Here is a 12,079-nt window from a genome sequence, read left to right on the forward strand (position 1 = left end):
TCACAGAATTTCTAGGTTGGAAGGGACCTCAAGATCATCGAGTCCAACCTCTGACCTAACGCTAACCAGTCCTCCACTAAACCATATCCCTAAGCTCTACATCTAAACGTCTTTTAAAGACCTCCAGGGCTGGTGACTCCACCACTGCCCTGGGCAGCCCATTCCAATGCCTAACAACCCTCTCAGTAAAGAAGTTCTTCCTAACATCCAACCTAAAACTCCCTTGGCGCAACTTTAGCCCGTTCCCCTTGTCCTGTCACCAGGCACATGGGAGAATAGACCAACCTCCACCTCGCTACAGCCTCCTTTAGTGTACTTATAAAGAGCGATAAGGTCGCCCCTGAGCCTCCTCTTCTCCAGGCTGAACAAGCCCAGCTCCCTCATCCGCTCCTCGTAGGACTTGTTCTCCAGGCCCCTCACCAGCTTCGTCGCCCTTCTCTGGACCTGCTCAAGCACCTCCATGTCCTTCTTGTAGCGAGGGGCCCAAAACTGAACACAGTACTCGAGGTGCGGCCTCACCAGAGCTGAGTACAGGGGGACGATCACCTCCCTAGCCCTGCTGGTCACACTGTTCCTGATACAAACCAGGATGCCGTTGACCTTCTTGGCCACCTGAGCACACTGCTGGCTCATATTCAGCCGACTATCCACCATCACTCCCAGGTCCTTCTCTGCCTGGCAGCTTTCCAACCATTCCTCTCCCAGCCTGTAGCTCTGCTTGGGGTTATTGCACCCCAGGTGCAGGACCCAGCACTTGGCCTTGTTGAACCTCATCCAGTTGACCTTAGCCAACTGGGGCATCGTAATGCACCAGGGGGCCTTATCCCATCCCTAACTCATACATGGGGCGTTGTAACGCACCACGGGGCCTTATCATCTGAATTAAGTTGCAAAACTCCTCGCACAGCCGTTCATTGCCCACTTGAGATTCGGTATCCCTAAACGGAGCGAGGTGAGTCCCTGGGAGAAGGGACAGGCTCTGCTGTAAGCACCTCCTTTGCCCCAACCCTCCTGTCTATAAAAAAAACGGGGAAGGAAGCCGGTCAGGACAGCGTTTCCCTGCCGTCGAAGTGCCGGTGAGCCCGGGAGGAGGCAGCGCCATGGGACGGTCGCAAGAGGGCAGCGTTACCCTGCCGCGTCCTGCGCTGCTTCCGAGCAGCCCCAGCACCGCGGTCCCAACCCCAATCCCAATCCCAATCCCAATCCCAATCCCAATCCCAATCCCAATCCCAATCCCAATCCCAATCCCAATCCCAGTCCCAGTCCCAGCCCCAACCCCAGTCCCAGCACCCTGCTTCGCCCCAGTTCCACCCCTGGCACCCCCCCTGCACCCCTGCACTGCGCTGCCACCCCCATCCACACCTTGCCACCCGCATCCCCAGCCCATGATGGGAGCACCCCAAGGGTGCAGAGCAGGAGGGTGAAACAGCCCCCAGCCCCTCCCCCCCACATACACACACCTACGGGGCAGCACAAATGCCAGTGTCCCAGGGCCACCGCCACCAGCCCTCCAAAAGTCACCTTTCCTCCAAAAGCCCCACTGGGGTTAGGAATTGCTGGCACGGGGATGTGTTGGGGTGGGAAATGGGGGGGGGGGGGATCACAAATGTTTATTGAGATGGGAAGCTGTTGGGATGGGAAAGCGCGATGGGGTGGGAGGCCATCCCAGGGATGGTCTGTGTGGACTTCAGGAGGGAATTTGAGGCTGCTGCCCATCAGCTCCTGGTGGGTAAGGTGTTGAAGGATGGGCAGAAAGGGAGCTGGGTTAAAAGCTGGCTGAACTGGGCCCAGAGGGGGGCAGAGTGGTGTAAAGTCTGGTTGGGGGAATGAGAGAGCGGCTGGGGGGCAGCTGGTGGCCAGCCAAGGTCAGCCCACCCCAGGGAGGGAAATGGTTGGGAGAAGAAGTCATTGGGATGGGGAATTTGGGGTTAAGAAGTTCTCGTTATAACGGGAAACCACTGGCAGAAAGAGAAAGCATCAATAGAATGGGAAATCATCGCTGGGATGGGAAATTGCTGGGATGGGAGATCATCGTGATGGAAAATTGTTTCTGGGATGGTGGTGGGGGGGTGGTGGGGATGGGGACGCTGGCAGCTCACAGCACAGACAGGAGATTTTTAGTAAAGTAACGACAAACCGGGACTTTGTTAAAGGCTGTATTTCCTTGAGGGGTAACCAGCTGGCAGGAGGGCAACGCCCCTGTATCCGTGGCTTTGGGGTCAGGGGGGTGACTGCCCCGAGGGGCTTTGGGGCCATTCTGGCTGCATGGCAGGGACCGAGGAGGGCTTGAATGCTCCCACGCCTGCCGCCCCTGTGGTCCTTGCAGCACCTCAGCATCCTGGGGCAGCCTTTGGGGTCCTTCATTCCCAGCTCCCGGAGGACGCCTGCCTCTCCCCGAAACCCCCGGCGTAGTGTCAGGAGGGGAGGTGGAAGAAGCGGCCGGTCCTGCTGCCGTGGCTGCCGTGCAGCTCTCCGTGCCGCTGCGCTGGCAGCGCGTTCCCCAGCTCCTCCTCCAGCATCTGCGGGACAGAAGCAGCATTTCAGCGCCCCAGCCCTGGGTGGCAGGGAAGGAGCCCTCCGTCGGACCCCCGGGGATGGGATGAACGGGCTCAGGATGCTGCGGGTGTGGGGGAACCGCTCACCTCCTTGCGGGCAGCCAGCCGCTGCTTCCACTCGCTGAGCTCCATGGCGTGCTCCTCGTCCAGCCGCCCCAGCTGCCTCCTCTCCTGCTCCTCCAGCAGCTGCATCTTCTCCCTCTGGGAGAGGCGAGGTGGCAAGGGGAAGGGATTCACTCGGGGAGAGGTGGAAGGGATTCACTTGGGGAGGCGCGGGAAGGCTGCTCCCCGGTACCTGCATCTGCTCCAGCTCCACCAAGTTCTCGGCCTGCTGCTGCTGCAGCTGCTGCAGCTCCTGCGCCTGCTGCTCCTGCTGCCGCCGCACCTCCGCCTGCTGCCTCCTCTCCTCCTGCTGCAGGAACTGCGGGGGGACAGCCCCCGTCACGCCGCCCGTCCCCAGCCCTCCCCAGGCTTCGTCCCCCCCGGTGTCCCAGGCAGCCCCCACCTGCTTGGCCAGCTCTCTCTGCTCGGCCCCGTTGACCTCCTGGCTCTTCAGGTTGCCCTTGAAGAGGGCCAGGCGCGTTTTGGCGTCGCAGCGCTGGCTTTTCAGCAGCTGGGCCCGCTGCTGGGCCTGCTGGCTCCTCAGCTCCTCCAGCGCGAGCTGGTGGAAGCGCTGCACCCGCTCGGTGTCCTGCACGAGGACGGAGCAGCGAGGTGACCGAGGAGCCGGGGGTAGGGGGGACGTGGCCGCCCGGCCCCGGCCTCACCTTCTCGTGGCGCCTGCGGAGCTGCTGCCGCTGCAGCGCGTGCTGCTCGGTCACCTGCTGCCTGAAGAGCTGGTACTTCTCCTGCAGGTGCCCCTGCTCCATGCTCCACACCACCGCCTCGCGGGCTGCCGGGCGAGAGCACAGCGCCGTGACCACGACCCGGCCCAGGCTCCAACCCCCCCAGCTCCCCTCCCCGGGACCCCTCCGCCCTCCTCCTCCTCCCAGCCCCGTCCACCTCGCCGCAGGCTGTGGATCTTGCTGATGCACTCCCAGTCGATGGACGTCATCTTCTTCTTGTGCTCCTGGACCACCCTCTGCAGCGCCGCGTTGAGCTCCTGCTGCTGCTGCTGCAGGAACCGCTGCTCCTGTGGCCACCCACAGCAGATGGTCCCCAGTGGCACACGTCCTGGTGCCATGGCTGGGGGGGGACAGTGCCATACTGGACCCTCACCTCCTTCCCATCACCCTTCAGCTCCTGCAGCCTCCTCCTGCAGTCCTTCTCCTGGAGGGCCTTGAGGCGCTTGGCCTCGTCACGCAGCCTGGCCGTGTACTTGAGCTCCTGGCACTCCTTCAGCTGCCGGTGGCGCCGCTCCCAGCTCCCCACCTCCCGGTCGTAGTACTCCTTCTTGCTCTGCCACGCAGGGGCAGGGGAAGGGTTAACGGGGGCTGTGGTGACACCCGGGAGCAGGCAGCATCCCCTCCAAAAAGTGACCTGTGCACTGCATCGATGGGGCTGGGACAACCGGGGATGTGGCCACCGAACCAACTGAACCCCCAAAAGCATCTCCTGCAGTGAGACCCCCGCTCCTCCCTGCGCGGGCTGGGGGCCGTGCGCCCCTCTCTGACCCCGCAGTCGCAGCCAGCCCCTGTCCCCGTTACCGTCATCTCCTGCTCGATGTGGCGGAACATCTGCTCCCGCTGCTGGTGGAACCTCTGCTCCAGCTGGCTCTGCGCACGCTGCTCCTCCTTCTGCAGCACCCGCAGCTCGCGGAGCTCCTGGCGCCTAAAGGGGGGGCAAGTTGGGGCGGGAGGGGGGCCGCAAGCCTGGAAAAAGCCCCCCCCCAGCCCCAGCCTCCCTCCACTCACCGAGCTGAGCGCGTCTTCTCGTCCCTCGGCCCGGCCCTGCTGGCCGTCCTGGCGGTCGTCACGCTCACCTCCTCGCCGTCCACCACGAACCTGCGGGTTTTCCTCACCGTCCTTCGCAGCGAGGGGGGGTCCTGCGGCTGGGGGCAACGGTGGGAGCTCAGCTGACCCCCAAATTGGGCAAACCTAACGTGGAGCCCGTGCGCAGGGGGCAGCGCCGTGGGTCACGTCGCCTGCGAGCTGCTCACCTGCTGGGCTTCCCCGACAGAGGGGGGAGGCTGCGGTGTCACGGGGAGGGTGCTCAGATCTTGTACGGCTGCAGGGTTTTCCGCGGGAGGTGGCTCTTCTCCTTGCTTTGACGTGACCGCTGGGTCTGGTGCGTTCCCTTCCCATGCTGTCTGCACCTGGGCGGGGGAGTGGACAGGAGCAGCAACGCACGAGGTGTTCGTGGCCTCTGGGTGTGCTCCAAGGGGCTCTGGCACCGCTCGGTGACTCTCCAAGCCGCCCACCTCTTCATCCCTCAAAGGTTCTCCAGGAGCTGGAGCGAGCTGTGCCCCATCTCCAAGCTGTGCCCCATCCCTGAGCTCTCCGTCGTCCCCATCGTGTCCCCTCCAGCTGTTCCCATTAGCAGCCCCTTGCTGGCAATCTCTGGGGCTGTCCTCTGCTTTCTCTTCTTCTTTAAGCGCCCCCAGGATCTCCACGCTGGATGAATCCCCTGCTGCCATTTGGGCTCCCTCACCGGCAGGTCCCCCTCCTGCAGGGGCTGCTTTCAGCTCCTCTCCCGTTGGCATCATCTCAGCCAGGCTAGCTGCACCCCCTGCTGCATTGGGGTCTCCACACCCTTCCCCAGTCTCATCTTCCAGCTGGGCTCCTGCTGGCACCGGGGCTTCACCAGGAGAAGTTTCCACCGGGGTTTCATCGCTGTTGGTGGCTTTTTCCTTCTCCCCCCCAGCCTCCTGCCTAACCAGGGCCGAGGAGCCAGCGATGGGTTCGCACTCGGCTGAGTTTTTCTCCCCCTCGTTCCTCTCTCCATCCTCTCCCTGACCGGTCGGGGGCTCCTGCCCCCCCTCAGGCACTTCTGACCCCACAGCTTCCTCCTCCATCACACAGGGCACCAATGATGCCCCCTCCTGCAGCACCCTCTCCCCCTCTGTTTTGGTGTCCTCAGGCTCCCCATCACCCTCAGGTCCCGTGGGTGCCCTCTCTGTTCCGTCCCCGTCCTTCCCAGGGCCACCTCCAGCCCCGATGGAGCCAGCTTCAACTTTTGGACCTTGTGAGGGTGCCGGGACCCAGCACTGATGCTCTGCGAGCTTCTTGAAGCTCCGGGCGTTGGTCCCCAAGGGCCACAGGTCCAGGGCTGCCACCAGCTGGGAGCCACCCCACGGTTGGTGCTCGGTGTGGGCACCAGCACAGCTTGGGTGCTGCTTTGTCCTCTGTCCTCCTGGATCCTCACCCAGGACCCCTTTGGCAGAGCCTCCACACTGGCCCCCATCGGCTCCATCTGGGGTCCCAGGCAGGATGGGCAGGCTACGAGCAGCAGCATCCCTTGATTCCTTTTTCTCATCAATTTTGGGGGGCGAAACGGGGCGCAGCGGGGCTGCGAGCTGTCCCTCCGCAGGCATTTCATCCACGGCTGGGGTATCGGTGTGTTGGCTTCCCTCCTCAGCCCCAGGTCCACGCTGGGGTTCTTGCGTTTCAGCGAGGTCTCCCTCCTGGCCTGGCCCCGGGGGGGGCTCAGCTGGGGTGCAGGGGGTCCCCGGAGGGACGCTGCCCTCCTGCTGGCACCCCTGGGTGTCTCCTCCTGCCTCCGCCGTCCCCTGGGGCACACCCAGCTCCAAGTGCTCCAAGCCGCTCGCCTCCCCCCCCTGCTGCTCCCGAGCCGTTTCTTGGGCCCTGACCCCCCCGAAGAGCGACCTGCGCCGCATCAGCTTCAGGAATTCGGACGGCTTCCTCGAGGGGATCCTCAGGGAGCCCGTGGGCACGGGTGAGGATTTCCTCCTCGCTGACTTCAAGTCGCCGGACGCTGTCTTGCTCCTGGGCACTACCTCCGTCCGCACGGGGGGCTCCTCGCTGAGCCCCCCCGCTGGGGCTGGGGGCTGATGCTGCAGGGGTTCCCTCGGGGATGGGGGGCAGGAGGAGCCTCCGTGCTCCTGGACGGGCTGCGGGATGGACGGTGGCAGGGAGGTGAGGTGAAGCTGATGGGAAGTCTCGGGGGGAGCCGTCCCCTGCACCCACGGCGCGTTGGTCACTACTCACGCACCGAGGGGCCCGGAGCTTCCTCCTCATCCTCTTCCTCCAGCACGTCTGCCCGGGCCTCAGCCACCAGCTCCCGCAGCGGCCGCTTGTCGGAGACGCCAGCCACAAAGGGGTGCTGAGAAGGAGCCGGGGATGAGCAGGGATGGGGCTGGGGGCCACCACCGGGGACAGGCAGGGTGGGGACGGGACGGGGGCCACCCACCTGCAGCAGCTGCGTGGCCGACCAGCGCGCCTCGGGGCTCTTCTCCAAGGATTTCCTCAGGAAGTCCTTAAAGTCTTCGGACCTGCGGGATGGTCCCCATGAGCGTGGGGGGGCTGCTTCGGGCCATGGTCCCCAAGGGGCTCGGGGGGGGCGTTGGACAGCTTGGCAGAAGGTCCCCAACCCAGCACTGCCCACCCGTGTCACCTGCCGTGGGTCACGGTGTGATGGGAACCCCCGGTGCTGTGTCGTGGAGGAACCACAACCAACATTGTCCATCGGTTCACGACCCCGTCCTGCCTGCCCCTGCCTCGGGGTCCCCATGGGACAGCTTCTCCCAGCACCACCAGCACCAGTGACAAGTGATGGGACGTGAGGGCGTGGGCGCACGTGGCAGCAGGGGAGGGTTGGATCGGGCGTCAGGAGGAATTTCTTCACGTGGGGGGTGGTCGAGCTTTGGAAGGGGCTGCGGGGGGAGTGGTGGGGTCCCCAACCCTGCAGGGATCTGGGAGCTGTGGACGTGGCACTAGGGGACATGGGACAGTGATGGGGCTCGGGTCAGCGTGGTGAGCTCAAGGTCTTCTCCGTGTTGGGTGAACCCAGGGGACTCACCACCTCTTGGGGTGACGCAGGGTGGGCGGCTGGGACTTGGCGATCTTCAGCAGCACCCGCAGGGGGTTCAGCTCGTGGTGGGGGGGCTCCATCTCAGCCATCTCGATCAGCGTGATGCCCAGGGACCAGATGTCGGCCTTGTAGCCGTAGGGGTTCTCCTTGGATGTCTCACACTGCACCACCTCCGGGGCCATCCTGCGCACAGGAGAGAGGGGAAGGGGCCAAGACCACCCGTGCCGGAGCTGACGCCTCCCTCTGAAACCAACCCCGGGCTCCTTCCCTTCTCAGATCTGACCTCTGACACCCCCAGAGCTGCCCAAGGGGGGCAGTCACCCCCAGCAGCCCCGCTCCTCTCCGTGCTATTGAGAAACCCAGCCTGGGACTGGCACTGGCTCTGGCCAAGATGTTCCAGGGGTTGCAGCAGGAGCGAGGCTGGTGGCGAGCAGCCACAGAAGGCGCAGGGTGCTCGGGACACCCCAAAACCCCACCACCTCCCCTGGGATTTCCACCCCACGCCTACCAGTACGGGGTGCCGATGAAGGACGCCCGGCGCTGGATGGTGCTGGAGTTTTTAGCAGAGACGCCAAAATCGGCTGCAGCGCAGAAAGCAGGGGTTGGAGGGGACCCTCGGGGCATAAATCACCCCCAGGGCGGGTCCCGTCCTCGCGTCCCCCCGGGGCTCACCCAGCTTGATGTCCCCATCGAGGGTGAGCAGGACGTTGCCGGCCTTCACGTCACGGTGGATGATCTTGCAGCCGTGCAGGTACTGCAGTGCCAGCAGCAGCTGCTTGCACGCCGCTCGGATCTGCTCCTCCGTCAGCCCCTTCTCCAGCTCTGCCGGCAGCACAAATGAACCCCGCCGCTAATGAGGACTCTAATGAACCCACACACACACCCCAGCTGCACCCTGACCCTTCCTGCAGGTCCTACACCTGCCCCAAAATACCTCAAAATTTGCCAGTCCCCCTTCCCACCCCTCCGATAACCGCGCTTGTAACCCGGAGCGCATTTATTTACCCAAAATCGCTGCATCCACGGCCCCGCCGGGACAAAACTCCACCAAGATCTGCGGGAAAGAGCTGAGTTATCCACCCAAAATCTGCAACAGTGCCTTCGCCAGCCCCAACCCCCTGTCCCCAAGGACGTTTCACCCCTGCCGTGTCCCCACTGCTCACCCAGAGCCGCCCGTCCCAGTAGAGCGCGTCCAGGAGCTTGGTGATGTTGGGGTGGTCGCAGCCCGCCAGGATCTCGATCTCCACCGCGTAATCCTCCAGCTCCTCCTCGCTCGGCGTCTCGATCACCTTCGCTGCCGCCAACGCCCCCGTCTCCTTGTTTTGTGCCTGGAGGAGAGGTTTTCCACCTGCCTGACGGCACTGGGGGGGCACTGGGAGTGTGCCTGGGGGCTTTGGGTGCTGCTGGAGGGCACTGGGGGCGAGCTGGGGGTCTCTTAGTGGCAATAGGGGGCACAGAAAGCACTGGGGGGGTGTCTCAGTGGTACTGGGTGGCACTGGAAGGGATCCGGGGGTCTCTAGGCAGCACTGGGGGGCACTGGGAGGTTATCAAGGGTCTGTAGGCAGCACTGGGGGGCACTGGGATTGTACTATGAGGTGCTGGGGAGCACTGAGGGGGGCACTGGGAGGACCTGCAGATTTTAAGGGGCACCTCAGTGCTGCATCCCACCCCAGCAGCAGCCTGCATGGATTCGGGGCTGGGGGGAGAGGGGGATTTGCCCCATCCCTGCTGCCTGGCGCCCACCCCGGGTCACCGGGTGCTACAAAGAGAAACTCGGCCACCCCCCCCCCCAAAAAAAAAAAAAAAAAAAAGAGCTGGTGCCAAAGGGAAGGGGATGGTTTAGAAGCGGGGCCATCACGCACCCCCAGCCCCGGTGCCGGAAGGTGGCTGCTGCTGCTTTGGGGCCAGAGAGCAGCAAATTGGGTTTCCTGCCTCTGCACCGCGGTGGCAGCGATGGTGCAGGAGGAAAACATCCCCGCTGCGCCCCACCGGTGAATCGGGGGCGGTGAGCGGCGTCCCACGGGGACCCGAACCGGGGCTCCCCCCACGCTGGGCGGTGTGGATGGGGCTGTGCTGAGCCAACGCTCAGGGACCTGCACCCTGCCACCCCCTGCTAGAAATCTGGGGTCATTTTGGAGGTTTCTGGCTGGTTGCATGATGGCGATGAGCTCCGCGCTTGATGGAGCGCGGAGGACAAAAAAAATGAGAAGAAAAGGAAAAGAAGAAGAAAAAAAAGAGAAGGAAAAAAGCGCGTTTCCAGAATCCTCGGGGACCGGCGGTGATTTTTGGCTGCTCGTTCCCCCCCTACCTTGAAGACCTTGCCGAAGGCCCCATCGCCCAGCTCGCCCAGCACCAGCCAGGCCTCCTCGGGGTCGACGTCCCGCTTGACATGCTCGCACCGCCTCGGCTTCTTCTTCTCTGGACCCAAACGGAAAAGCCTCCGGAGGAAAGCCATGGGGCCGGGGGCTCAGGGGGGGCCGGCGGCCACCTCCATGCGTGGGGCCGGGGCTCGCCCCGGGGGTCTCGGGCTGCCCTGCGAGGCGCCGTGGCAGCCCGCGCTCTTCCTGCCCCGCTCAGGAAGCGGCCTCGCGGAGGGTGCAGGATGTGCGGAGGCTGCAGGCGGAGGCTGAGCGGCTGAGGCCGTAGAGAAGAGGCTGCGCTGCCCCAGGGTGGGGGTTCGGGGTGTGTAGGGGCACCCAAGGGTGCTGCCTGCACCCGCCCCTTGCAGACACCCCGCTGCTTTGGGGTCTCCGTGCCCCCCGTGAGCAGCTCCATCACCATGCAGCAGGTGCGCACGCACCCAGGTGCTCGTGCCAATGGGTCCCCTTGTCCCCAAGCGTTTTGGGGACGTTAAGGGTGGGTTTGCTGCTCTGACAACGCCCCCCCCTCACTGAGCAGGGTGGGCTCGAGGCGCCCACCTAAGGGCATGGAGATGGGATGGGGCCATGGGGAGCCCCTGGGTCAGGGGCACAGAATTGGTGGGGCAGGGCTGAAACAGTGCCCAGAGGTGTGGGGTGGCCCCACACGGCCCCATGAGGGCTTCCTCGGGCTCCACGGCGCTAATTGGGCTGCCGCAGGGTGTAATCAATTAATTGCCATCATTAATCATGGCATCATTAATTACGACAGATTTCATCGAGTTGTGCTCCCCACGTGCACCGGACAGCTCCGTGACCACGCGCCCGGTGGCTTTGGCCCTGGGGAGGTGACCACGGGGGAGGGGGGCAGCTTGGGGAGCCCCAGGGCCACAACAAACCCGCTGGTGGCCACTTACACCCCAAGGGGCTGTGGGCACATCCCCCTCACCTGCCCCCAACCTGCTTGCATCCGCAGACAAAAGCTTTTCCTTCCCGGAGGAAAAGCCAGCAGCCAGGCTTTCACTTTGCACCTTTTCCTTTTTTTCCTTCCTTTCACTTCCCTTTTTTCTCTTTTTTCCCATTTTTTTTTGTTTCTTTTCCTCTTTTTTCTTTTTCCTTTCTTCCCCTTTCCCTTTTTCCCTTTCTTCCCTTTGCCCTTCCCCTTTTTTTCTTTTCCCCTTTTTCTTTGTCCCCTTTTCCTTTTCTTTTTCTTTCTTTCTTTCTTTCTTTCTTTCTTTCTTTCTTTCTTTCTTTCTTTCTTTCTTTCTTTCTTTCTTTCTTTCTCTCTCTCTCTCTCTCTCTCTCTTTCTTTCTCTCTTTCTTTCTCTTCTCTTCTCTTCTCTTCTCTTCTCTTCTCTTCTCTTCTCTTCTCTTCTCTTCTCTTCTCTTCTCTTCTCTTCTCTTCTCTTCTCTTCTCTTCTCTTCTCTTCTCTTCTCTTCTCTTCTCTTCTCTTCTCTTCTCTTTTTTCTTTTTTCTTTTCCCTTTTTATTTTTCCTTTTTTTTTCTCTTTCCTTTTTTTTCTGTTCCCTATTTTTTCCCTTTTCCACTTCTTTCCTTTTCTCCCTCCCCCCCCCCTTTTCCCCTTTTCACCTCTTTTCCCTTATTTCCTTCCCCCCCCCTTTTTTTTTCTCTTTTTCTCCCTTTTCCCTTCTTCCCTCCCCCTTTTCCCCTTATTTCCCTCCCCTTTACCCCCAGCAGCCCACGGCAGGACCCCGGGGTGCTCTGCCCAGGGCTGCCCCCCGCCACCTCTCAGCCGACGACCCCAGCGCTGCCTCGACCCCTCCCCAGCCGCTCGCTGCTTCCCCCGAGCGTGGTGGTAAAAACCCAAACCCACTGGGGGGCGATTTTCCCTCGCGGGCTGGCCCCCACCCGGGGGGGCTCAGCCTTAAATTCGGCGTTTCCCCGCCTGACACCGGCCCCTAGCGGCACCTCGGTCGCTCCCAAACCCATCGCGAGCCGCAGGAGGCTTCGCACAAGGGGAAACTGAGGCACGGGGCGGGCAAAGCGATGCGGGGCCCCGACCTCCTCCCGATAACCCCCCCCCCCCGCCATGAATAGAAACCGGAGCGGGGAATAGGAAGCAGAGGTTTGGGGTTTTTTTAGCTCTTTTTCGCTGTTATTGGGGTAATTTTGCTGCCCCAACTTCCTGCCCGGCATCGCCGCGTCCCAGCGGGGCTCAGCACCGGGGGTCCCCGGGGGGGGGCAGCGTGGGGGCGAAGTGCTCCGGCTGCGACACG

The 12,079-nt window shown here is 62.9% G+C and overlaps 1 protein-coding gene across 4 annotated transcripts; it reads right to left on the bottom strand.

The window, feature by feature from the left end:
• Positions 1-2,142: 2,142 nt before the first annotated feature.
• Positions 2,143-10,962, bottom strand: LOC311424353 (STE20-like serine/threonine-protein kinase). 4 transcript variants are annotated; one of them, XM_084499427.1, is made up of 19 exons: positions 9,793-10,962; positions 8,648-8,812; positions 8,490-8,538; positions 8,157-8,306; positions 7,993-8,065; positions 7,473-7,667; positions 6,864-6,945; positions 6,666-6,776; positions 4,915-6,564; positions 4,654-4,809; positions 4,409-4,569; positions 4,202-4,325; positions 3,774-3,953; positions 3,558-3,687; positions 3,323-3,447; positions 3,061-3,246; positions 2,851-2,976; positions 2,643-2,756; positions 2,143-2,519 (listed from the first exon to the last, which is right to left on the bottom strand). In XM_084499427.1, the coding sequence occupies exons 1-19, from the start codon at positions 9,937-9,939 to the stop codon at positions 2,415-2,417; spliced, it is 4,029 nt and encodes a 1,342-aa protein (XP_084355553.1). In that variant the 5' UTR covers positions 9,940-10,962; the 3' UTR covers positions 2,143-2,414. The 4 variants fall into 4 exon arrangements, with proteins under 4 accessions (XP_084355553.1, XP_084355552.1, XP_084355550.1 ...); XM_084499426.1 differs by having other exon boundaries at positions 4,409-4,539; positions 4,654-6,564; XM_084499424.1 differs by having other exon boundaries at positions 4,654-6,564.
• Positions 10,963-12,079: the final 1,117 nt, after the last annotated feature.

Source organism: Aythya ferina (assembly GCF_964211825.1).
Source record: "Aythya ferina genome assembly, chromosome: 27".
NCBI lineage: Eukaryota > Metazoa > Chordata > Aves > Anseriformes > Anatidae > Aythya > Aythya ferina.